The sequence below is a fragment of the Cygnus atratus genome, chromosome 3 (assembly GCF_013377495.2).
Source record: "Cygnus atratus isolate AKBS03 ecotype Queensland, Australia chromosome 3, CAtr_DNAZoo_HiC_assembly, whole genome shotgun sequence".
NCBI classification, from domain to species: Eukaryota; Metazoa; Chordata; class Aves; order Anseriformes; family Anatidae; genus Cygnus; species Cygnus atratus.
The window spans coordinates 35,340,303-35,367,661 of record NC_066364.1 but is presented as its reverse complement, the minus strand read 5'-3'; the positions used below and the strand labels follow the sequence as shown (position 1 = coordinate 35,367,661).

General features: G+C 40.1%; 1 protein-coding gene across 3 annotated transcripts in view; it reads right to left on the bottom strand.

Moving 5' to 3' along the window:
* Window positions 1–14,992: 14,992 nt before the first annotated feature.
* The window catches only part of TTK (TTK protein kinase), a 32,435-nt gene continuing 20,068 nt past the window's right edge, over window positions 14,993–27,359 (bottom strand). For all 3 annotated transcript variants that reach the window (XM_035559500.1, XM_050710039.1, XM_050710038.1), the window contains exons 14-23: window positions 26,064–26,190; window positions 24,022–24,114; window positions 23,206–23,363; window positions 22,968–23,119; window positions 21,361–21,485; window positions 21,005–21,088; window positions 18,407–18,583; window positions 17,594–17,684; window positions 17,238–17,332; window positions 14,993–15,663 (exon numbers count right to left, since the gene is read on the bottom strand). In XM_035559500.1, the coding sequence (XP_035415393.1) occupies window positions 15,574–15,663; window positions 17,238–17,332; window positions 17,594–17,684; window positions 18,407–18,583; window positions 21,005–21,088; window positions 21,361–21,485; window positions 22,968–23,119; window positions 23,206–23,363; window positions 24,022–24,114; window positions 26,064–26,190 (1,192 nt within the window). In that variant the 3' untranslated portion in view covers window positions 14,993–15,573. The remainder of the gene's footprint in view (window positions 15,664–17,237; window positions 17,333–17,593; window positions 17,685–18,406; window positions 18,584–21,004; window positions 21,089–21,360; window positions 21,486–22,967; window positions 23,120–23,205; window positions 23,364–24,021; window positions 24,115–26,063; window positions 26,191–27,359) is intronic.

Genomic DNA, 27,359 nt, shown 5'->3' with positions numbered 1-27,359 from the left:
TGTAGAGGCAGTGAGTTGCTCCTCACCCCGACTCACACAACTGAGACCATTTCAGGCTGCTGCTGCAGCACTCATCAGCATGACCGACAGCACCAAACCTCAAAACCTGGTCACCAGCCTCACTCAATAAAGCTAAGGTCTCAGAGGATCTATGCAAAACGGAAAATATTTAGGGAGCAAGCAACTGATCCAATGACAACAGGCATTCATTTTCCCCATCCTGTTAGACTCACGTCACTCAGCCAAACTGACGAAAATAATTAAAAAATTTCCTTTCCATATCATTGAATTTAAGCATGAGCAGTCCTGTTGACTCAGGCTGCCTCTACTGAATTAACTAAAGCCTTTTATCCGTCTGAAATTTCATCTGCTGCAGAGAGTGCTGGAAGAGAAGAGTCACTGAGAAAAATAAGGCCCTCAATGAGGACACAAATAATAATAGTAAACATAACAGCAACGTCACCTTTGCATTTTAGATCGCTGAATTTGTGTACAATTAAGCATAGCACACAGATAGCGAAGCGGAGGCTCAGAGAGGCTCTATAGCTTGTCATATAGGCAGCGGTAGGTTTGAGACTCAAAATTGTTTGTCCTCATGCTTTGCCTCATGGCCTGCCAGCTGGGGCTCTTAGGAGTCACAGGGTGAGCCCAGAACTGAATCTGTTCGCCTTCTCCCTTCCCACTCTGCAGAAGGGATCCTGGTACTGCAGCTTCATGCCTTTGGGAGCCTGTTCCTGTGCTGACAAGCCTGAAGTGGCCCAGACTCTGAAATACAGACAGAAATGTTCCCGGGGCACAACCCTAAGGCCTGCAGCACTTGCCAGAGAAGCACACACCTCCTCTGCATTCATCCAAAGTAACAGGCTTAAACATAAGTGCCCCTCGGGAAGTCTCCCTGGGCAGCGCTCCCACTGTGCTTTCAGGCCTCGCTTCCTGGTCAGCTGGTGTCCATAGCAGGAGCTGACTCTTCCTTAGGCCTCTCCAGTTCGGTCAGACACTAGGTCAACCCATTGTCAAAAAGCAGATTCCCCCCCCAAAAAGCAGCACACAGCCATCCATCGGCATTATCCAGCCCACCCTCCCTCAAGTGACAAAGCCCAGAAGCCTCCTCGCTAAGCAAGGCCAGGACAACCAAGGCCACTTCAACCACAGGACCTGCTCAGGGGCTCTGCTGCTTTTGGGAACCATGTGACACCAGGCAGGCTCGCTCAGCCACACAAAGGTGTCTTTCCCTTGTAGGAGACTGCCCTTGTGCTCAAATCTGGACTTTCCACTGCCTGAAGTGATGTTATGGAGGGTCGTAAAGGGAGGGCAGCTTGGGCACGAATCTGTGGCACAGAAGCTGCCTTCAGCTTTCAGGCCCAGTAGCTGGCAGCCGGTCCCTCCTCAGACAAGTATCTCCTGTTGTTGTCACAGCACTGGCTCTCCAAGAAAAGTTTGTACCTCACGAGAGCTCAGAGCTAAAGCACTCCTTATTTTGTCTCTATTTGCATCTGTAAATCCACAAAGCTCATCACCCTACCAGGAGTAACTGGAAGGACTGGTGATATATGTACTGTATAGATGGTCTTGTGCACTAAGGCACAATGTCCGTAATCCAGGGGAAGATAAAAGAGGTCAGAAATAGGTGATCTCACAAGATGGTTGGGTGTGTTTGTTTGTTTGTTTTGAAATAAATTTCCTTAAAAAAAAATGCAGGGAACAGTCCACCTACTTAGCAAAAACTCTGCTATCAGCAATACTATGGTGCCCTCAAGTGGCTGCAAACACTGTGATATGTGCTATAAACCATAGTCTCCTCGTGACCATGGTGCTGCGTGGCCTACAACCAAGGCCGGTGAGCACAGCTCCTGCCTGCCCGCCCTAAGAGCCCTTTGCGAGGCCAGAGGAATAAATGCACTTCAGCATTCAAAGAGTGCCAGGCCAAAAGTCTAATCAAATCTCTAATTTACGGTTTAAAGTAGTAGAGGCATGTTTGGAAAAAGTACAGCAAAAATGTTTTCTTCTATCAAACGGCATTTCTTTTCTCACTTTAATAGATGCTCCTTCCCTCTCCCCTTAACTTCCCAGCACTGGTCAGCTAGAGCTTGCTATATTAAAGCTTTCCAAAGGAATTACTGTATTTAGGGAAAAAAAAAAAATTAAAAGAAATTGCAGCATTACCTTTCTGATGTTTCCAAAGGGTAAAGGAAATTCAAGAGGCTTCTGAGCCCAACCCCACACCAACTACCATGGAACTTGATTCCCTTTCCAGATGCAGTATCATTTTCCTTCCTCTGGAAATCAGCAATTGATGCCAAATTGCCTGACATTGGTCCTTGCTGATGTGCTGTCGCCCGTTTGCTCTGCCAGCTGTGGTGCAATACTTGTTTTGTTCCCCCACCAGAAGACCTCTCAGTCATGACTCCAGCAGACAGGGATCACAAACACTTCTCCACCCAACCCTGGTGTTCTGCAAGAGCCTGTCCTTTCCTGCCCACCAAACCTGGAAAACCACCAGGGAACTGCTGAAACACAGGGTCACAGAGGTGCCACCACAGGTTACAAACTCTCGTCCCCTTCTTCCAGTCCTCCAGAGATGAGGACAAGGACAAGATGGTTCAAGACTGGTCTTGCAAAGACCTTCGTACTAGCAAGTCAGGCCAGTGACATGACTGGTGAGCTGGTTCTCTGCCAGTTGTGCTACTTCACTGATGGCAAGCTGCCTACCAGATATTTTGCCAGACAGCAGACACAGCCACTGAGCCAGAGGAGCATCTCTCCATACCCTTTGTGAGGTCCATCTCACGTAAGGGGGAATGAAGGGGTAATGAAGGTAACCTAGGCACTGTGTGAAGCAGATCTGTGAAACCAGTTACATGAGTATCGCAGCAGAACATAGAACAGAAAACAGCAAGAGTTTAAAGGTAGTTCACGATGAACTAGACACAGAGGTTAACAGCACACTAGAAAAGACACAGCCCCCGTTTATGGCTTCCTCCTTTCCATCTTCAGTTTAGGAACGTACCATGCTCTTTGCCATATCAGAAAGTTGCAGGGGCAGCATGAGCTCTAGCAAACACCCCTAAAGAAAACAGGGAAGATCTCAGGAGGGTGGAATAGAAATACAAAGACTCTAACACCCAGTTCACATAATTTTAAAACAAATCCCTCATTTTTAACTCAAAGATCACACGATGAGCCTTACTGAGCTTCCCTCTCAGAGGTCATAGGGCAAGTAACACCACAAATAGAGAGGACTTGAATCATGGTGGGCACTGTAGAATTTAAATTAGTTTATCGTAGCAGCTAAATTACCTCAATTATATACTGCACAGGCAGAGAGAGGTCTGTTAGAGCAACACCTGTGTGGATGCACATTCACACACATGCTCAGTTCACTGCCCATCACGGCTCTTTCTGCAGAGCTGCTCCCAGGCAGGCAGCCCCAGCCTGTCCTGGCACCCAGGGCTCTTTCTCCCCAGGGGCAGGGCTTAGCATTAGTCCTTGCTGGATTTCACGAGGTTCCTGTTGGCCCATTCCTCCAGCCTGCCTAGGAAAGGCAGCCCTGCCCTTAAGCAGCTGTCATCTCTGAACTTAATGAGGGTGCCTTGCATTGCCTCCTCCTCCTCCAGGCCGTTGATGAAGATGCTGAATAGGACACACCCCAGCACCTGGAGGCCAGCACCAGTGGAGAACTGCAGGGGGCTGTGAAGAGAATACAGCAACCCTCTGTGAGTCCACTCATCAAACCCACGTTTCACCCATCTGGAGGTCCATCCACCCAGTCCCTCATTTCCTGCTTTGGACTGTGGGAAGCAGTGTCAAAAGCCTTGCTAAAATCAAGATAAATGTTGCTCCCATCTTGTCCACAGATCCAGTCATTTCATCATAGAAGGCAATCAGGTTAGTGTAACATGACAATCTCCTGAGCAGCTTTGGAAAGAATTGGCAATATAAGACTAGAGCTACAGCAAACTGTATTTATTAGAAGGAGCATTCCTAGGTACACAGAGAAATTGTGATAAGTAGGAGTCAATCAAAACCACAGCTGTCTATCTAAGCAGGAAGAAATAAGGAGAACTCCTTATGACAGTAAATTAGAAATGGGCACTTAACTTAGCTCTGAATTATCTGCTTCGGAGCATTCTTATGCAAAAGCACCCAATGCACTGATACAAGTATTAGTAAAGATAGTGGGAAACTTGAAGGAGTTAAACTATTGCAGCAAATATGAGGTCTTGGAGTGCAGAGGTACTGTACTCTTAAAACACTAGGACATATGATCAGCCCCTTGTACCAAGCTACGTGGACCATGCACCACTAGCCCCCAGTGTGCTTGAGCAGAAACAGCAAGTTTGTTCTCGGTATAGTCAGAACAGATTTAAAATATCTTTTTAGGAGAGACCAGCATTGTCCAACTCTGGACAAAAATCTATTTGCAGTCAATGGCCTCAAGAAGCATGCCTCTCATATACTGCTTAAACACTGTTTGCTTGAAGTCAACACATATAATTTGCAAATCAAATGCCAACCTGGGGGAGATGTGGTGGGTACAGAATTTTTTCCTATGATATCTGTCATAATAGAGCTAAAAAGTAGTCCAGAGCCAGTGGTGTGTAGGGTAAGGTATTCCACAGGTCAGACAACAATTACTGGGGCTGTAACTCAAAACAAAACCATACCAAGAAAAAAAAAAAGGATTTTTTTTAATCCTAAAGGATTAAGGTCAACCTCTTACTGGTATACGAGGGAACTGCCAGTACAAGTAGAAACCTGCTTAAAAGAACCTAGACTCAGAGTAACAAAACTAATTCTAGATATAAGATATTTAAAGGAAGGCTAAAAGACATTTCATGAAAAGGTGGATGGAATAAATTGCCAAGTCCTGCTAGTCACGTACCAGAACACAGGCCCATCCAAAAAGGAGAGTGGACTGGTGACACAACTTATACAAGCTTACTTAGCAAGCAAATTGCCAGCAAGCATCCATCCCAGCCCCACCTGAAACAACCTCCCCAGGGCAGATCTGTGGCCATGCCACACCATCAGCGCAAGGAGGGCACTGATTTATGGTCTTTCCTCAGACTGAGCTCCTCAGGTTTCCTCCTCCTTTCCAAGGAGCAGGTGACATTCAAGCCTGCCACCCCAGGGTCTGATTTCATTCCATCAGGGAACTGAAGAGATTTATCAGGACCTCAGTGCCAAAATCATTTTGGAGACAGGCGATGAGTGGTTTTACTACAGTAGTAAAACTGACCATGAGGGAATATGTGGACAGAACCTAAATAGTGCAAGGTGCTATACCATTATGGGAGGTTGGCATCCTAGAAAAGAAATCAGAAGAAACAATGTTGTAGTGACAACCTGGAAGTCCTGGAAGTGACATTTCTCTTTACCAAATCACCCCAAAATCTGTGAAATCAGCAGCCAGTTGGGTTTCCTTATAGAAAAGGACAGAAGGGTTCCAAAATTTTATTTGAGGAATAACAAGTGATCACAGGTTAAAATAAAGTGGCAGGACAAAAAACAGAAGTAGGTATAACAATAAGTCTTCTGATTTTTAAAACCTGAAAGAGCATGAACTCCAACCATAAAAAATGAAAGCCTTTAAAAAAGGTACATTTTTAAGAAATTATTCCTCATCTAAAAGGTGAGATTGACTTTGCAAATACTATTAAAATAAATAGCATGTTCTGTCATACATAAAAGAGAAAGATTACTGAATTTTTACATGTAACTTCAGAAGTAACTGATTTTTTGCCTTGGTTTTCAGTGAGGACCATATCCTCTTCATGGATGGTTACTGAAACTAGGCCTGGTATTACAGAACTCCATCCCTTTGGACTTGGAAGGGCAACTCCATATGAACTGAAGGGAAGGTGCCGATCCCAATCTCAGAAACATCACTGCACTCTTGCCCCAGGCTTCTCTTTCCTTAGCATCCACTATGGGTCAGAGAACAGATTTAGGCTACAAGTACCTTGGTTCTGACCTCACGGGCTTAAGGAGTTGTGAAAGGACCAGCCTATGAAATCACAGACAAGGTACTTTCATCTTACAGTGAAAGTGTTTGAAGATTTAAAGAAGTGCTGATCTATGCAAGACTTATCTCAGAAGTACATCCAGACACATTTATTAAAATATGTAGTGATAATGATGTATGTAGAAAGTGACACAAAACACAGCTTAGGTGTATTTAAATCAGACATACCAAACAATTTCTTTCCTCCTGACAGTCAGGAGACCAGATTATACTTCATGCATCTTGACACACAGCTTCTGGCACAACAGCCTCTTCTGGTTGAAATAGGAAAAAGTGAGGGCAGGTATGTGAACCATTGAGACATATGACAACATGCAGTACTAGCACTAGTCAGGTATATTTGGATATCATCCTGCTGCTCTGGAAGAAATCAGAACTCTGAGGAGCACTGTGAAAAGCTAGAACAGTTTCAGTAGGCTGAAAAAGGCTCTTCAAAGGTGAATGACAGCTAGTACTTTCATTAATTACAAAACCAGCATTCTAATGAAATTTATTGCTACTCTGCTTTATATCAGTCCTTGATTCAAGGGCAATAATTCAGGTCTAGGTGGTTATCTTCACAGATGGGACTAAAATGAGTTGCCATACTCAAAACTCAAGAGCACAAAGAGTATGTCAAGCACCTAAAACCTGTCAAGCACCTAGAAACAAAGCCAAAATCTCACCTGCATGCTGAGAGCTTAGCAGTAGACAGTGAGAAGAAAAGTTCTCTCTCAGTCATTTTTGGTTAGTTGTCAATGACGACTACTTAAGTCAACAAAAGGGAAATGGCCTAGGGATTTGTGCTCTGAAAAGTATTCCTTGAAAACAAAACAATATTAGTACTTCCTTCTGAAAGGTTCCGGTTCTGACCTCTGGAATGCAGTTCCCTTTTCCATTTATCTTTCCTGACTGTGGCTAAACAGAATGTGCAAAAGGGCAAAAACAGGTTATTGGGTGGTTATTAAGCTACTACTCTAAGTAGAAAATTAAGAGGAAGATGAGATATTTTGGTTAAAGCAAGTGAGCAAGACTCCACTTATAATTCCGGCATACTGCAAGCATAAAGATAAGCTATTACCGAAGGCATGCTTTGGATTGTACCTTTGGGTGCACAACGCACTCATGCATTAGCAATGTTTATGGATTAACACATTACACAACCAGTCTTTATGCACATCCCTCCTGAGAAAACATAGGTTTCCAGACAGTCAAAAGTAGGATGTCCAATATCCAGGAAGAGTTATTTTTCCCTAGCCTTACATAAATCAGAACCTCCCTCAACATATCTTTGACCAGTAGCTGAAGGGACAAGGGAACATCTAATGCTCCCCAAATAATCAGACCACAAAGGGCACTACAAATGCTGTAGGACAAGCTCCAGGACAACAAGCTCCAGGACATGTCATCCTCATGCTAGGAGCTAAGGCAGGAGCCCATCCAAATTATATCAAGCACCCATCGAAAAGCAAAACCAAGGAGAATTTGAAAGGAACACTGAACTCCTTGAACTGGTGTTTCCCCATGAAACCATGGCTGGAGAGCTTCCAGCTATTGCCCTATAGGAGTGAATAAGTACATGCATATAGCAAAGCATGAGGCAACGTGCTGTGGGAAGGCTGAGCACATGGGGAACCGTGAAAGGAAGGCCATGAAAGGAAGGGCTGGGCAAACGAGTTTTGCAGGACTGATTGTAGACCTGCCCATGCAGGAAAAAATAAGTGTGCCAAACTGCTTATTGGAACAGGGCCACCTGTAGCAACTGAAGCTGCTGGCAGGAGTTGCTGCCAGCATTGCTAACAGGGTATATGCAAAACATTACCTGGTGCCAACTATGTCAGTACATGGTTACAAGCAGAGTCAGGAGAGCTATAGTGCATACACAGGACCTACAGGTGAACTTTTATTCACCACACCAAACCTGTAAGAAGAACTGAGCCCTGCCACAAAACATGGTACTTAATTTCCTTCAGCCTTGCTCCCATCTCACATCAGAGCAAAAAAGATCTTTGTCCTGTTCCTAGCTTCCAGGTGCCCTTCTAGAAGCCTTCTAGAAGCATGGTTTTAAAAGTATGGTTTATGATCTCAGCAGGGAAGTGATCAAACTGGCATGACAACTTGAAGCACTAACTCAGAAGATGAAGGTGGGATGTAAGATAACATTGTACAGATATGGCCAAGCCATTGCTGGTATACAAAACGCCTGCTAAAACATGATTGCTTTTCAGATGACACTAATGCACCTGATCACACACATTTGAATATTGCTTATGAAAATTGTCATGTTGACAGGCATGGAGATTGAAATCAAGTATCTAGTACCCCCAAAGGCCCCAACTACAGGGCTCCATTTAGGAACCCAAATGTTGCTGAAGTAGGTCAGAGGAAGAGCCCATGGTCTGATAGGCTCTTTCCATTGGTGAAGCCCTACAGCAAGGCAAGCGATTCCATCTCTGGCAAGGCATCCCAGGTGCTTTGGAACAGAGGTTTAAAGGGAAATCCCAAGGCAAAGATTGCATCTACACAATTTTATTCAGTGCCAAGGATCATCCTAACCTCCTTGAATGTGTCTAATCTTTTAAGCATGCTTATACATTGGGCTTCCACAATAGACTCATTTCAAATGCAATTGTATTTTGCATATTAAATCCCAGTATTTTTCATTTTTCCTTTTATCTGTTTAAAAATTGACTGATCATTTCATTAAGTGCCTCCTAGTATACCCTAAACCTACACAATGCTCGTCTTTCTGCTCCACCATCCTGTCAACAATCTGCTATTTAATACTAAGATCACTTGAGGGATTACCACAGCTCCTTGACCCACTTTTTTGCAATCTTTAGGTAAGAATGACTCACCACTCATTTGATGGTTTTGTCCTACATGTTCATCTCTTGGATGGGACTAAGCAACCTGATCTGCTGGAAGGCATCACTGCCCATGCCAGTGGGTTGGACCAGATGATCTTTAGAGGTCCCTTCCAACCCAGAATCAAGGAACGGTTTACCTATGATCCAAGAAACGGTTTATCTATGATCCATGAGTAGACCTTTCTCCTCCTTGGCATATTAGCTTTTTAGACATTGAAGGACCTTGCTTTTGGAAAATCCAAATACATTGTACCTGAGTATCACATACTCAGACTCATTGCATGGAAGAAAAATGCTTACAGATCTTAGTTCTTCCCAAAACAGTTCCTCAGCATTCACCCATGGATTCCCCGATTCTGCTCTGTAATTTTCTCCCCTCAATTTATTACTGAAATCTTAATTGTTGGTCTAATTCTCAGTCTCCACCTTTTTGAAGACCATTATCATATTTGTCTTCTATTTCTGCAGTCCTAGGCCTAATTTAAGAAACTCACATAGTGCATTTTCTAGCATAGACATTGCAAACTCCTTTAGAGCTCCTTCAGTCAACATGGCCAGGAACTGGAGATGCTAGGGCCTTTAGGGCCTTGAAAAACTGCTCTTGACACATCAACTCCAAGTCCAAGGGGATCCTTGTAGTAATCTCTTAAAAAGAAGTGTTCTGACATGAAAGCTTCTGAGTTCCTCTGCATTGAATACCAAAACAGAGAATTTACTTTTCTATCAGCCTTTTCTTCCTGGAAAAGGGTCAGCAGAGACATTCTCAAACTCAGCAACAATGTGCCAAAACCCAACATTTCTTTGAACTATGGAGATTTGAACTATAGAGACCTGGAGATCATCTGGTCTGACCGCCTTGCTCAGGATCACATCCAGGTGGGTTTTGAACTTCTCCAGAAGAGGCTCCGCAACCTCTGGGCAACCTGTTCCAGAGCTCTGTCACCCTCACAGTAAAGAAATTTTTCATATTCAGACTGAATTTCCTGTTTCAGTTTGTGCCCATCATTTCTCATCTGATCACTGGGCACCACTGAAAAGAGTCCAGCCCCATCCTCTCGGCACCCTCCGTTCAGATATTTATAGACATTCATAAGATGCCCTCTCAGCCTTCTGTTCTCCAGGCTAAACAGGCCAAGCTCTCTCAGCGTTTCCTCATGAGAGATGTTTCAGTCCCCTAATCATCTTCATCTCTGCTGGACTCACTCCAGGAGATTTGTCTCTCTCCTGTACTGGTGAGCCCACAACTGGACACAGTAAGTTTTCAGCTGCTCTCTCTAAAACCAATTCTTTATTAATATTACCATGTTGTGTTGCCTAATACACATCAATGCAGTTGGGACATGTCTTCACAGTGCTAGACCTCTGCTAAGGACTCCAAATCAGATTAGAAGGGATTTCAGATTAGAAGGGATTTAGGCAGATATTCACTTTTGAGTCAGGTACCCAAGTTCAGCTCCTCTCATTCCTGAGGTCCTGTAGTGTCTGTGAGGACCTTTATCCATAAAATTCACTGGCACGCTATGGTACCACCACAGCATGTGCAGGCATCACGGTCTTCAAAGAAGGCAGCAGCTGCCTGCCTTTTACACAAACCACAGGGAAAATTTGGAAGTCCCATCTCAGCAGCCAGGTTCATTGAAGCATCCAGGCAAAGTCACATGGAGCAGAGGGCAGCCACAGCAGTTTTGTTTTGCCTTACAGCACAGCAGCTAGCGCATTCATCAAAGCAAACACATAGGTTGCAGGCCTTCCCTTCCTCTGCCTGAGGGGTAGATTTTGGTCAGTGCTTCCTATCGGATGGCTTTGGAGTCCTTCCAGGGCACAGCTGCTCCTGCAGTGCCCAGTGCTGCTCTTCTGCCATGGGAAGAACATCCCTGCCTTCTGCTGCACGGAGCTGTGCATCCAGAAAGCGGAGACCTATTATATGAACATCCAAACACCACGTGGATAACCAACTTCATTCCCTGTTACAAATGCTTCTAAGCACGATGCTATTCTGCAATAGCAGCATTAAGAGCTCGGTCCTTCCCACACAGGTCCTTCCCACACAGGAAAGGAAACACAACAAGCGTGGTACAAACTCGTGGTAACAAACACCTCGCTGCCAAACCATAAGCAGATAAAACAAAAAGCATAAAGAGCAAAGACTCATAATTTGTCCAAGACCACACAGGAATGAAGTGTTAATGCCAAGAATCCAAATCATTATTTCCTTAAATATGCTCACTACTTAATTGGTTTTCAACAACTACATTAAGGGGAAAAAACTTGACAGACAAAGCAGGTATTCAGAGTTTCCTTGCACTTACCACATAACATTCGCATCTTTACAATGCAGTAAGAGTCAAGACCAGTAGGCTGATGCTGTTTAAGCATTGAATTTTTCCTTACATTTGTTAAGGGTTCAGAACAGTAGCACCGCTCTTCCTCCTTAAACCAGTCATCTCTTCCATTGCAAAAGCTGCCCAATTTTAGCAATTCATCTGATTAGAGCTGGCATCTTAGAGTTGCATCATTGTTTAGCTGTGAATATTTCACCTGCTAAGGCAAGGAACCGAGGTGAAGAGTCAGATTTTTATCTTGGGTTTCATTTCAGCAACTCCCATGAAAGTGTACGGGCAGGCTGTATAAAGCCCTCTGTTTCAGTACAGGCGTACAGTTCTATATCCTGCAAGTAATCATACTACACTGTTTGTTCCATTCTTTATACCCCTTATCTTGCAAGAAGATTTATCTCTTAATTGCTTTATGTGGAGCAAGTGAGCAAACAAGGGCATACTCCACAAGCTTACTGACAAACAGACTGATCTTGGTAGGTGGGCACAGGTAACTGAGCTTGGAAGCAATACATGCATTCAGCAGGAAAGGAATTCTTGTGTTAACCATTTATATTTAGCTGGAACAGAACCTCTTAGCCATTAGTATCTAAGATATGAACATAAGACATAGCATTTCTTCTTATCCTTGCTGCTGAGAACCCATGCAAACCAAGCGAACAGCAAGGCCATGAGAGCACAGACAACAGGAAGAAAGCAGCAGTTAGTTTTTAGCACTTACTGTATTGCTGGTGACATGACTGATACCTGTAAGGATCATCCTTCCATCCTCGAAGAGGTGACCAGGACAAAGCTAGGTTGCACAGTTGAAATACATTCAAATAAACTTAACTGTTTGATTTTTAATTTGGTACTGTGCTCAAGGTTATTTACTTAGCATGAAACTACTATCAGGTGCTTAAAGAAAGAACAGAAACCCATAAGACAGACCACAATCTAATAGCCATTTGCATTTGACCACTTACCTTCAAATCAAGTCACATCTGTACTCTCTACCATTAAGGATTTAGCCATTGCCTTCCCTCCCAGCTACACATTCAGTAGCACGAGCAGCATGCCCTTGCCAAAGGCAGAAGATAAACAGAAGCCTGAGCCATCCAGGGCCACAGGGACAGATGTAGCTCATTCCTTGGAGAGGTGTTCTGAGAGCAAAGAGTTATGCAGGAGAACAGCCTTTTTCTCCTCAATACTTTAGAAGGACTCCATTTTGTGTACCGGCACTCCAGGAAAGTCTATCACAGAGCCTTCAGAATTTACACATGAACCTGTTTAAATATAGTTAAAACTCCAAGTCTAAAGAGAAGCTGTCCCAGCTGTTCAGCCTGAGCAATTCTATGTGCATTCATAAATATCCAGAGGGCACACTTCTGTAGTTAGGCATTTCTTAGCGTTAGCTGCTGAATAAAGGTGGTTTTTTGACCATAGTATTAGATTTAAAGGTTACAAGTACCCAAACCCAATTGAACAAAGTTACAGAAGGGAACTTAAGTGCTATCAGTTACCTTTTTACTCTTTATGAAGCTACAGCATCTCAATATTAGCTGATAGAGCATTATGTTATGCATGTATCCAGGAACAGTGAATACAAACATACTCTGATCTGGTTTAGCCAATTATCTCTCCTCATTCTGTACACACACACACTGTCATGGAACTGTGGCCTTGAGACTAGGTGACAGTAATGCATAATGGGCTTTGTAATCTTGAGAAGCTCCAGGCAGCGACTTCTGTTAAACATTTAAGATGTTTTTTGCCCTTTAAAATTATTTATGCATAGCTATTCTGTACTTCACACACTTTAAGATCCCAACAGAATCAAAGAGAATCTGAAAAAAATCTTTAGCCATCATGGAATGAGAAAAAGATTGCAAAAGTAAGCATTACAAAAGAAAAGATAGGGCACAGCTTCTCTGTATATTCAATATTAATCAGCAGATAAGCAAAACAGTGAAAAGTCTAACAAGTAAAACAGTTATGCAGAAACATCTCAAGGTCTGTAATCTAGGAGACATTTTAGTAACAACTCCTCACACAAAAGGAGGATTCTACAGAGTAAGCTTTCCCCAATGAGGCTGATACATATTTTTCCCTTCTACAGAAAAAGGCAGAGAATGTTTCAGTTCCCATGCTACAAGTAGCTTCCCAAACTGCCTAGAATATGAAGGGTGTAGAATATTGACTTTTTTCTTCAGTAGCTTCAAGCTTTGTAACTCTGAACTTTTTATATAAGATGAGCAGATTACAATTAACAGATGTACTCATGCTTGAAATAATGCACTGAACTTCCACAGGAGTACAAAAATATGGGATAAAAATCCAAACAGGACCATTACAAGGAACAAACCTAACATTTTTTTCCCTGGAAACATGGGATAGTTGCCCCCTCCAGCAGAAGGCTAGTTGAGACTACATTAATCTGTTTCACATCCTGACAATTAGATCAAGAAACTTAGGTTTATCATTCCAAATTTACCCTTATAAAAAAGGAGGGATTCCTTTGAGATGTGCTGTTCCTACATGATCATCCCAGTGACAGGACATGTTCTCTGCCCTGTGCTTCAGCCCTCCTCCCAGACCAGGCTGAGGTCAGAAGGGCCACTCTCGGGAGTGGTTCCAAATTATTCTCCCCATGTAATCCAAAGAATCCCTACTGAACTGAAACAAAGGAGGGCAGATGCTGAACAGCCCCAGGAACACCACAACCCAGAATAATTAATGCTCTTTTACAAGTACTTGCTCTGTGACAGCAGGATGGCCTTAACTGGCATAGGAAGCTGGTGAGGGCTTGGTTTTGAAACGGACTTTAAGCAGAGGCCTGAAAGTTACAGAAACCCTATTCTTCATTGGGGATTTTTAAATTACAGAATTATTTTGCTGCCACTTAGTTTTTGTTCCTCTAAATCTTGAGTCATAAAAGTGAAAGCTGTGGAAATCAGCTAGTAAATCAGCTAGTAAGGTATCAGTACAACCTAATGTTCCAGAATCCAAAAGAAAATCAGGTCCCATGTGTCCAGACAATCTGGAGAAAAATACTCTGAAGGGTGTGAGCAAGCATTTAAATGCATGCTTATGAGACAACCTCCCTCCCTCCCCTCAACTTAGGCCTTTGTAAAGCATTATATCATGACATCTTTTCCCCCGTGACTTACACGAAGTTAAACACTGAATACAAAAGCTAACAGATTTTTTTCAAATGTTTCAATTCTCATATAAAGTCAAGTAAACATGAATTCACTAATTAACAAGCAGAAAACAAGGAAAGCTTCCCTAGTACCAACCTTCCACTTTTCACATTACTGTTCAAAGGGTATAACTCTTGATTCACAAAAGTTAGCACAGAACCACTCCAATAATAAAGCCAGGACCTTCATATGCAGAACTCACAAAAGAAAAGGCAAGAACTACTCTTGGATGTGCCTGATCAAGAACAGAACCTGACAAACTCCATCTTTTAAAGGCATCCAAGGAAATCATGGTAGCTGTCATGAAAATGAAGCCCATAACCCCAATTTGAAACTATTAAATGTTATCTTACTGTCTTTCAATTAGTTAAAATTCACTCTTGCACCAGAAAAGCAACTCACAGTTGCAGTGACAGTCACTCACAGTGACAGTAGTCTGATCAAGCCGCTAATAACCATGTGCAAAAACCAGTCCAGCTATATTCAGTATACTTCAGTGCTTAGTATTAATACCTCTGAAATTCAAAGTGATTTCTGACCATTGTGAATCCTGACAAAGATTTTGAAATTTGAAAGCATACTGAATTTGCAACGCAGTAATATTTTTAACAAAACCTATTTTATTCATATTATTCTTTAGTACAGTACTGATGCTTCCACCATGCCATTTATCAACCAGAGGAACAGCTCAAAAACTGGGTGACGTTTACCTACCAGAATTGTAACTGATTGTTCATATAAACAGTGCTTATTTCCTTAGGTTATGGTCAAACCTGGACACAAGAGGTATTTATTTAGTGGCAAAAGATAGAAAAGCACAAAACCCTGCGTTCACATCACAGGAGATACTTTAAGGCAGTTGCAGGTTTTACATGTCCACCAACTGGTGTTTTAGGAAGTGTTTTTTTCTTAATTTACTTTCAGGGGGATGAAAAGCTTGAAGAGTCTTGTACAAGTTTGTTATCCAAACGCTGTAGTGCGTTGTTAGTAACAAAGACCATAATCACCAACTAGGAATTTTCATTGTTCTATCCAAGTGACATACAGATTTATTGTACATACATTTTTACATTTACATTTTAAAATGTGAACTTATGCTGAGTGTCCTTTTAAAAAAGCTAGCAGCACAAAAAATTCTTTTGAACAGACCAGATATCTGTCGTGTCCTGAACATTAGTACATCACTTCGTTGTCCATGATTTTTGACTCCCAGGTTTTGCAAACGCTGATACATCAAGACTTTTACCACTGTTGCATTGTTCATATAAAGTCTGAAAGTTAATGAAAACACAGGTATTCAGGTAAGCATAGCTATTTCACAAATGGACAAACTAAATCTTTTTAACAAATATTACCACTTGAAGTAACTTACCACACTTGAAATATTATCAACTCTGTACTAGAACTTATTAGGAATCAGCCAATAAAGATAAAGATAACTTAAGATAAATAGCTTCATCATACCAGTTGCAATGCAACGTAGTGCCTAAAATGCATGCTGGCTTAGCAGCATAAGCAAAGGTACAGAGCTTCTGAAGTCTATAGAAAATAAACAAGATTTTAAATAAAGTTTACTCCATTAACTGTCTCCGATGTAGAAACAGCAGCATGGAAGAAGAGGTATTTGCATAGTCGGTGTGAGCAAGCAGGTTTTATATCAGGAAATCAAGAAAACTAGTGGCCACAAACATAGCCACAACACAATAGTGTTAGAAGGATAATCTGTTTACACCCATGAAAAACTCAGGTCTGACTAGCAGTGATCAGATCCTTGAATGGAAGAACTATCTACAGTTACAGAAGACCAAACTTCTATAAGGCACATGGGATATTTTTGTATATGAAATTCTTTTAGGATCAGTTATGGCTGCTGCAGAAAAGTTTGATAGTAAGTGACTGAAGTGTTGTCAGCGAAAAAACACATGGTGCTAGAAATAGAAATACCCAAGGACTTGAAATAACACTCCTCATTCCTGTCCTTTCTTCTTGCTTGTCTTTCAAAGATCAAAAGTTTGTGGACATCTTTAACAAAGGAACAGGGAATTTAGGTAGGACAAGTGAAAGATTCTACACCCCTACTACCTGCATAAAGGAAGATTAAATGTAAACCACCTAGAATTACCCAAGTGATCTTCCAGAGGAAAAAGGATCCTTGCTTCAGTTTTTCTAATTAAGACAGTTTTCCTTAAATATAAGTATTTACACTTTAGATTCACTTTACACATGCTGCACTTTCTTTATGAATATTGAACTTGCTTTCCTATCCATGAAAGCAGCTTTACATTCTATCTCAAACTTAGAATAAGTTTGACCAATACCACCTCTTCTGATCCCAAGTCCAGAGGCTAGAATCATAATACCTCAGCAGAGAGGCTAATTTACGCATACAGATGTACCAACAGTTCAACTCCCAGCAATCACACTGGGGTCCAAAAGTTTGCACACCAGACAGATCTCAATTTAAGTCACTTCTCCACTATGTGACTCAAGTTCATAGAACTACTGCAGTTTCTGACTTTGCCAGCCTAAAGGCAAAGCAGCACAGTAAGAACCGTTTTGGAGAGAGCCAGGGTGGTGGATGCTAGAAATGGAGATGTACAGATATACTGGAAGATAAAGGGAAGGAGAGTTGACAGCCAAGACTGCCACCACCTTTTCAACCAACCCCTCCTATTCAGGAAGAGGAGAAATCCTGCACACTTGCAAACAAAAGTACTATTCTGCTGTTTTTACAGCAGTGGTTAAAGGTCCAGCATATTTATCCCTTCTGCTGTCACTACCAAGCATTTCACTTTTCTGCATCAACAATTACAACTGTACAAAATAGAAAAGCAAATTTACTTACCCTAGCAGCTCTGGAAATAGAGTTTGGAGAATTTAAGCCAACAAGTTGACCAAGGATACGCTTTACTTCTTCTGTTCCTTTTGCACTTGGAACACCTACAGTTAATTGGAAGATGTGTTACAAGTTGTATACAGTTACATAAAATTACCAGCAAAATTTCTAAGAAGCATGCAGGTCAGTTTTGAAATTAACAGTTTAAAGATGAAAATATTTAAATGTAATTTAAACGAAGTCTTTTCTACATTATACATGGGTACTAAAATATATTGCAATTCCAGCAATTACAAGGTAAATATATAAGAAAATGTTATTTTCTTAAACAGAATGTTATTTCAAAAAATAATTTAAAGATATACCTGTTTGACTGTGGGTTTGAATTTGGACATAGGGATGTATCAGCAACTCTGAAACTGATATTCTTTGTTTAGGATTTCTTATTAAACAGCACTGCAAATGAAAGAAGAGGAAGAACTTGGTTTCGTCTACCAACAGCTTTCCTAAGAATTAAAATTGTGGATAATTAAAGACACAGTGAATGTATATCAGAACTTCTTACTACCAAACCACTGATTTGGAAAGACTAATAACCCGAAGTACTGTAACAGGTGACCCCAATTGCCTTCATTAGCAATTATATTCACAGAGTAAAGTTTAGCATCCTGTTTTACTTTAGCAATGATGTATGTTGTAAGAGGTAAAGATCAGAACCTACAATATTTTTCTTCTGAAAAGTCAGAGGATGAATGTTTCTGGATTTCAGTTTGCTCCCTCCTGAGCAACGCAATTAAGGCTCTTGAGTAGAGGGGGGAGAAAAGGCCGAGTTTCAAATGCAGGTAAACATGCAGGGTGAGGGAAAGGGATTGAGAGTACAAACACTACTTTATTACTTGGGGTGGTTCAGCCAAAGGAGTTAAGCCAGACTGCTTTCAGCATTCACTTATTTGCTACTGAGCTGAAAATAGACATTTACTAGACATTTACTACAGAAACCACGAGGTAGCTCTAGTTTTAGTAAGTCTTTTGTAACAAGGCCTGTTACTACAATCAGCAGTGAACATTTATTTGCAAGACAAGTTCCTCAAGTACAACTCATTTATTCAATTTAAGAAAATATGCTTTAAGTAAAGTTGCCATTTTATGAATCAAAATTAATTTTCAGGGACAATTACCTTTAGCACATCTTGAAGATCTTTCTCAGCAATATCTGGGAATTCTATTTCATAATGAGGATCAACAATAGCATACAGTTTTTTACGTGTATTTGTTATATGTTGAAATGGAGTCTTTCCATATGTCATACAATACAAAATGCATCCCAATGACCACACGTCACTTTTTGGACTTATCTAATAAAAAAGCAAAAAAATAAAATTTCTTCCTCACTTACGGAACAGTCAGTCCGTCATGCAATTAGTCATTTTACTTAACAGCATAGCTCTTTTACACTGAATAATAAATCTTAGCAACTACCACACAATTGCCAGCAGCACACCGCTAATACTGTGCTGTAACATGGCTTCTTTCAGTTATATTCAATTAATTTAAAAAGCTATATTTCAACTTACTTCAACTTAAAACAAAAGCCCTTAATAAGCTGATTATCAGGATTCTATTTGGATTTACCCACAAAGCCAAAATCAAAGTATACTGAATTCATTCAATTCACAAACTAGTAAGACATCATAGGTATGCATGTCCTGTTCTTCTAGGCTTAAGGGATTCAGTCCATATTTCAACCACCACACCTGGGCTGTTCTTTACAGGAGGATTTACACTACTCTTACTAAAACTGAAACACTCCTAAGAGAAGAACATAAGGTTGGGGGGGGGGTAGGTAGATGAGAAGGGATGTGGGGAAGAAGATAGCCTGATTTAGCAGCACAAAGGTTAGATTTTTGCTTAAACGAGCTGAGCTCCAGAACAACCCTGAACTTCATGTACAGATTTCTAAAAATTTACAGGTAAAACTTTTAAAAGGCAAAGAGTATCAACCTTAATAAAACAAGTTGTTTTATGAACTTCCATTTATAAAAGATTCTGTTCTGGATTTAGAAAGATGAGATTGTGTTTCACTACATATTTCTATTCAACTGCGCTACATAAGAATATTTTCTCTCTTGCTCTAGCTGTTAAAGTCACAACCTGAGATTGTATGTATGCATGTACGTGATTGTTCTTGTTTATTTTTTGTTTCCACAAAATTTATGTACTCTTTAATGGAAATTTGACTGTCAATGTGGAATTGCTTTCCTCAAGTATTTATAGCATTCACATTCCATTGCCATGAAGTTAAATATGACATACTAAAATATATAGTACTCTAGTACAGACAAGTCAACCAGATATACAGAACTGAACAATAGGTCCCCCAAAATACTAGACTGTCATCTTTTAAAATGCCTTATTAGGTATCATTCATTTCCTGCAAAACTGCCTCTCACTCACAGGTATTACCACATCTTGAATCCTGTATCACTGTCATAACTTCTTGTTTAAGCAAACATACTAAGGGTGCTTTATAGCACAAAAGTTTCCTTGCTTTCATGAAGAGATTTCAAAGAATTATTTATGCAGAATGCTAAAATGTAGCTGTGGAGAAACTAGCAATAGCATATTGAGCTCCACCAATTTTTGGCTATTTTCAGAATAAAGCCAAAACAGAAGGCTATGAGCAGCACAAAAGGCAGTGTGACTAAGGAATGATTGTCTCAATTGACCTTGTGGGACACCCTGCCAGAAACATCTCCCTAAAAGCTTTAGCCTGGAGTTATTTCAGTGGAAAGAATTTGTCAGAGGTATAAAACATGTTTCAAACACGTTTCTAACACCTGCTGCATCAAGACAGCTAAATATCAATATTCAGATAAAATGCTAAAATCTTTAACTGCGTACTGCACTGCTTGTCCTTTCAGGAACACCAGTGCTCACATTAGCCTTCTGACACAGCAGGATATGGAATAGCTGAGGTTTCTAATTTAGCACACGCAGGAGCAAAAGTAGAGACATCTCCACAGGCAGATTGCAATAAAGGAAGCTGCGTTAGAGACAAGCGGTTCTCTAACAGGATTTTTTAGGCTGCAAAGCAGGAGAGGGAAAGAAGCCTCAGGCATTTTTATCGGTGTTCTTTCAAGGTTAGGTACAAAGAATCATTCCAAAATGAATCAATAAAAGCACTGAGCACATCACTAAGCCCAAGATAAAGTATATGAAAACATAGGTGCAAAAAAATCCACAGCCAAAAATATGAAGTATTGACAGAATAAATTAGAATAGTCATTTTAAAAAAGCTTTTCCACTGTAAATGGCTTTAGTAACTGTCAGAAAACAAAGCCATCAATAAATTGAACTCAAACCTCAGAACACAGAGCAACATGCTCCACAAAGTTTGATTCAGATCCATTATCACCACTGAATGGCATTCACATCAATAACATAGGAAGACTGGGTGGTCCTATGCAGAGCCAGGAGTTGGACTCAATGGTCTTTGTGGGTGTCTTCCAATTCAGGATATTCTGTGAATCTATGTAGTCTCTATCTGTCCTATTTTCAATTTCACTCAATTCAGCACTTTTCTAAACGTTGTCTGTAAAATGCTTCTAGGTAGTTGAGAATAAACACCTAGCCTTCAACCTCTGCCCACCATCATGCTGATGAAACGGGTTTCTTTGTGCTCTAGTTTCAGCAGAAAATTTTGAAAAAAAGTCTTGACATATGCCTGAATTACTTCTCAACATAAGGATAGCAAGAGGAAAAAGACCATATGTTACCTTAGACTGAGATTTCCCATTTTCTCCATAGGAAGATGACATATCTTGTATTGCTTCAGGTGGCATGTAATTCATTGTTCCAACCTAGTCAAAGTGGAAAAGTATTCCTTATTTTAAATGAAGCATGCACTTAATTTTCTTACTTGATAAGTTAGATTTTGGTCTTAAAGTACTGAAAAGCATCCTGAAAGTTTGTCTGTGAAGGCCATTGTTACTCTGTTCAGCTAAAACACTGAAAACCTCATATATTCATTGAAGTTAGTGAAGTATTAATTGAAGTTGCTATTTTAACATAATCAACAAATACTACAGCACTTTACAGGGAGATGCACATCAATTTTCCATAAGTATTTCACCTGAGAGTCTTTAACGATGCTTGTCACATCTGGCTGCATTTGGTTTGCAATGCCAAAGTCAATCAGTTTTAACATTCCATCAACTATCAGAAAGTTTGCTGGTTTCAGATCACTGTGAATAATACCTGTAAAGCAAAGTTTAAAGTCAATCCAAGTTGCTCCTAGTATGGTTTTTATTAATTACCCACACCCTTGCACAGAGAATAACCTCTACCTGGCTAAAACCAAATTGTTCTTTGCAGATTTCATTTAATAACAAGTTTGGTGTTTTTTTTTAAATCAATGGTTAGACTTGCAAAAGTTCATAGTTTGAAGTATTACTTATCCAAGTCTGCGGTAATCCTGAAATAACTCCATGAGACTCAAGTTGCACAGTTTCTCTCAGTTAGGGATAGGCCCTCTAGCTGTATGCTGTTTGTGCATAGCCACACATGTAGATGCTGAAGACAGTGTTTTAGCTTCAGATTCTTGAAGCTTTCTTTTTTGCTGTGACATGGACAGTAGCTGTCTTGCAACCTTCATTTCTCCCACTAAGAAATAGATATAGTGCACTGTACTTGTTTTAAAGTAATAGCTTGAATCCAGATGTAAAATACATACAAAAGTTGGGAAAGTAGACTGAAAAAATCTAAAGAAATGGCCAAAAAGTAGTGAAAGCAGAAATCTGAGAAGCCAAGACCAAAACCAGGAACAGAACCAAAACTGGAATGAAAAAGAATACGATGCAGGCTGTAGGACTGAAACCTATCTACACACAAAAAGGTAGATGGGAAAAAAGATTTTTGTAGTTGTGTTGTTGCTCATTATGCACACTGACATACTGAACTGTTGTGGATCAGTTCAAAGGCCTGTCTACTTCATTTTTTTCTTAAATAATTAGCTAAGCAGGTACTTGAAGCAAAAAAATGAGACAAGGAGATTGCTTAAGTCCGATGTTCTCTGCTCCCTTGATCTCAAAGGTACCATTCACTGAGGATTATTTATGACGCATCTCACAAAACCTGATGACATCATAAATTTTGATCATTCTCATCCATAAAGTCAACTTATCCCTCTTTATATTTTGTGAAGTCTCCACTATGTTACACAAACAATACAGATGCATACACCAGTTACGTGGTTAAGGATGAAAGGAAGCATCAAGACATACAAGAGATGAAAAAGCTGAGACACATAGGAAGTGAAAAATAAGAGGTGAAAGAGCTGAAACATTATGTTTAAGTAAAGATGACAAATCTGTGCAGAAGCTGTCATTAGTGTCAAAGGTTCTTCGGAGAGGATAAGTAGTCTGAATTTCAGTTTAATGAAGAAAAACAGTGTCAGGAGCATACAATGTAGTGCAATACAGAATAGGTGATTTTCTGGCTGTTGCAAGGAAATAGAAGGTTTTTAGTAACCATAATACTCAAAGATCCCTTTGATTTACCTAAAGTGAATCTACCCTGATATTGAGACATTCATCTTTTGTTTCATTATCACAATACAGTAAATACCATCTTCAAAGATCACTAGGCTTACACCAAAACTGAGAGCAGTATCACCTCCAAAATTCAAACATTATCTCTGCCATACAACCTATAAAAATACGTAGAATTATTTAAGAGTACCGTGTTCATGAATTGTGTGAACAGCTTCCAACATATTTTTCCAATAGCTCTTCCTTTCCAATGGATCAATATTTTTTTTCTTTTTCAGCCAGCTATTGAGATCAATATTTCCACACTCCATTACCATGTAGATATGGTGATCAGTAATCTCACTAAAACAAAATAAATGTTAAAATTCAAGGCACCTTTTTTTTTTATATCAAGCAGTATTGATTTAATAAAATGTGAATTTACTCACTAGCTGTAAAGACGAATTATCTTATCACTATGCTGCTGTAGTTTACTCAAATGAGCAATTTCATTCTTATAGCTGTCAATAGTCTGTTGATCAGCTTCTTCTAGATTCACATATTTGACCGCATACAGCTGCTTCTTCTCATTCAGTACTTGAAACACCTGCAAAACAGTTAAATCAGTGTTAGGATTGAATGAAGTTACTTTATGGTCCTTCATTTCAACATAGCCAGAGCTCCAAAGGAAAAGAAAAGCGTACCTTTTCAGAAGGAAGAAGCAACACAGCAAACTTGAAAAGAAATTCCTACCTGTTTACTGAAATTGAGGCTTTTGAAGTCAGCCATAAGTTTTCTTCATGGTGATTTGAAGTAAGAAGCCATCAGTTACAACAGAAACAACCACCAAACCATCTTGGTACCACACTGTATTTCAGTAGGTATATTTGATTACAAATCTAAAGTGTTCCTAAGATAAAGGATGCAGAATAACACCTCTCAGTGATAAGGGTTTAACCTGCCACTGCACATTCATTTCAGCACACCAAGATGATTTGGAGGTTAGACCACATAGCACACAAGAGGCTGAGAGCATTGGTCCATGCAGTCTTAAAGGGAACCTCACTGCTGTCTTCAGCTACTTAAAAGGAAGGTAAGAAAAACACTCCTCTTGAACAATCCAAGTATGGGAGGCAATAAGCACTGCTAACTTCAGTGAAAATTCCAGTTAGATACCAGGAGACCTCTTCACCATACTTTTCAACATACATGTAACTACTAGTGCATAAGTGAATGACTAGGTCTAAAAGGATAATACATCTTACCTTACTTGAGCCTCCACTGCCTATTTGCTTTAATATTGTATAAACTCTTCCTTTGATGGCAATGCATTCATGTGCAGGTATAGAAGCTGAAACCTGTGCACATCCAGAAAAGTTAAAAAGAAAGTAATTATTGGTGCAGCAGAATTTAGTAGAGCTCTACTTTTATCGAGTTACTATGATTTAAGTTGTCTTGGTCTTCTTGATCAATGCAAAGTGTACAAAAGCCAAACCTTAAATATATTTGTCTACTAAGAGCTGAAGATCACCACAGCAAAAATATTTGTATAATGGCCACCACAAGGTTACAAAGAAGCATGATTTCACAAGCTTGTCTATCAACATATTGAGTATAGGCCTTGAAAAGACCTTACAAAACTTTGTAGACTGCAGAACATCATACTAAGATGACTGCACTCCTGAAAACAGATGCAATTATCTATGCTCAAGAGTAATTCTAACAAAATTTACTATTTAAGCCCACCACACTTGCAGAAGTATTGCCTTTTATTTTGTTTCACTTTTTCATTTTAGACCACCCACCTAACTAGGATTACCAGATATATTAAGAAACACCTGCAGGGAAAACACATGCTATACCCATGCTCCACAGCAATTTCCAGGGAAGTGGAACCTAAACTCTCTCTCTCAAGCACTCACACGATCCAAATTAGGAAACACCCATTTGCTCAGTACTAGAATAAAACAGGGTTATGATCACCACAGGAAGAAGTCACAGTGGTAATATTGATACTGTGTGTGCTTTTATTGAGCACCGTAAGGCTCTTAAGATCTGTACAGTAAGTGTCTTCAATAGGACAGATAGGAAAACCTGAGGCCAAAGATCCTATTCCCAAGAGCAGCCTAACCAGGCTACACAGTCTAGAATGACACCGTACCTCCCTCTTCCTGCACAAGAGAGACTGGCCTGAAAGCAACTGAGAGACTTGCAGGGACAGAACTAGCCTGATTATGGCCCACAGTTAGGGTCCAGGCTGACATCTTCTCTAGATACAAACTTATTCATTCTAGATTGAGAGGTCAGTGGCTGAAATATACACAACAACTGCACTGAAGATCCAGAACCAAGTACTCTACCCAAGGTTGGAGACTGTCCTCAGTGTCCTGCAGTTTTCATTCCCCTTTTGGGCACAAACATCCTGCCTTCCTTTATAAATTCAGAAGGATAGAAAGTGATCACAGTCTAGATCACCTAGAGCACTGGTGGTCAAGGCCATTTCTGGGAAACGGGTTCAAAATCCCTGCAGGTAAGAAGGGCTTACAACCTACTCTCACTGGATGGACTGTAAATACTCAATTATTGTGAATAGAAAAAATAGCCATTTTTCCCACATAGATCCATCATTTTTATGCCAGCTATAGGAGGCATCTGTTTTGCCCCTGCTGTAGCTACACCAAGCTGTAAAAACAGCCACAAAATTAAATATTAATCCTCTGGTAGGAAGTTTAAGCCTAGTCCCCAGTTCTGCCTACAACTGGGAAGATTCCTATCAGGACATGCAACCCATCTAAGGTACTCCATTTTAATACTATTTCAGGCCAGTATAAATGCAGAGTTTGAAATCCAGCACAAGGAAAAATAACGTAGTTCTTCACTGTCTCTCCTCCCACAAACATCTATGGTTTCTAACACATGCTACTTTGGGGGTACTCCACTCTAGTGGGCAGTACCACTATAAGAGCACAGCAGAACAAAACTAGTGATTCTAGCTCTTACCCTGTCATGAAGTCAGATCTGCAATATAAGATTTGTATTTGAGATAAGTACTTCAGGATTTTGACACAAGTGAATTGATTTTTCAAGAGCTGACTTATTTTACTGCAATTCAGACATATATGAAGACACTTATTTGCAGAATAAGCTAGACACACTACTTTCCAATGCTCATCCGCAAATATGAGTATCAATTTTAAATGTAAAAAATATATATAGACACATTTACCCTAAAAGAAGTTTCCAATGAAAATACATGCTGAACAATGGCAGAATAGTTTAGGTGCATAAGACAGCCTAAAATTGTTACCTGCAAGCCCATCTGATTTTGAAATGTAGTTGCTGGAGTATGTGGTAGGAAATACGGGAGCTGGCTGTAGGGAGTAGAAATTTGGTATCCTGGTGAAAAGTTGTTCTTTACAACTGGCGTTCTGAAACTGAAAAGAAATCATTGTGAAGAATAACTGCATGTAGTTGTACTTTTTAAGTGAAATTTTCTAACACTAAGCTCAAATCTTCATTGCTTCTTTAAAGTTAAACCCAATCTACCAGCAAATTCCCAAGCCTCTGCTATATTTGCCAATTAGCATTAAGACCTCTTCAACTTTTACTTAGAAGTCCTTATAACTATAACAGGGAACATAGGTGGCTCTCCCTATAAGCTTGACAATGAAAGCACCATACAACTGGAAGGACTGCCCGTAGGACAGGATGAGCCACAATTAGCATTCTTTAGCTTACTGTTCTTTGTTCAAAAGATTTTTGGATGAAACTTTGGCTTAAAGTGAGCATATTGAGACAAAACTTCAATAGTCATGAGAATTTGAGAGGTTTATCTGTGCTGTCCTATGAGCATAAAGTAGAACTTATACTTAAGAAAACTAAAGATTGCAAGAAAACCTTGACACGTTTTGATTTGTTCCCTTAGTGTCTACCAAATATTTAGTTATACTACAAGATATACTTTTCCCCATTGTTTCACTCATTAAAGGCACAGGATGAATCATGCCTCACAAATAAGTATTTAAAGAAAAACATTGTACAGATGGTGCCAGGTCTGTTTGAACCTTGAATGCAAAGCCATTAATTTCTCAAACGCTTGGTAGGTTTTTACAATATTAATTTAGGGATTCAGCAATGTGAATTAATTTATCTGAAGTAACCTAAGCCAAAACACCACTCCAGTATTTAGACTCAAAATTGACACAACCCAAATTGACACAAGTTTGGATCAGAACTGGAAAAGAGCTTGATGTACCTAGCAGTTATTACATAGGGAATAAAATGACACGTTTCATTTTTCAGTACTCCATTACAGCCAAAGCACAGCTCTTACTGAAAATAAAAGTACTCAATTCCACATGCTTGCTATCGTCTATACATACTGTGTATAATGAGTTTGATTTCCAAAAGTTTACATATTATCCAAGTGTGAAAGAATGAACAATATTTGAGGATTACTTTTTACCAAGCTACATCATGAGATGTGCTTCATTTGCTACAAACGTTCCAACTTGACATCAAGAGTTGGAAGCAGCCAGGAATCTCTTTTGCTATCTGAATGGGAAACTTCAAGAAACTGTGGAACTACTTCAGCAGTTTTTAA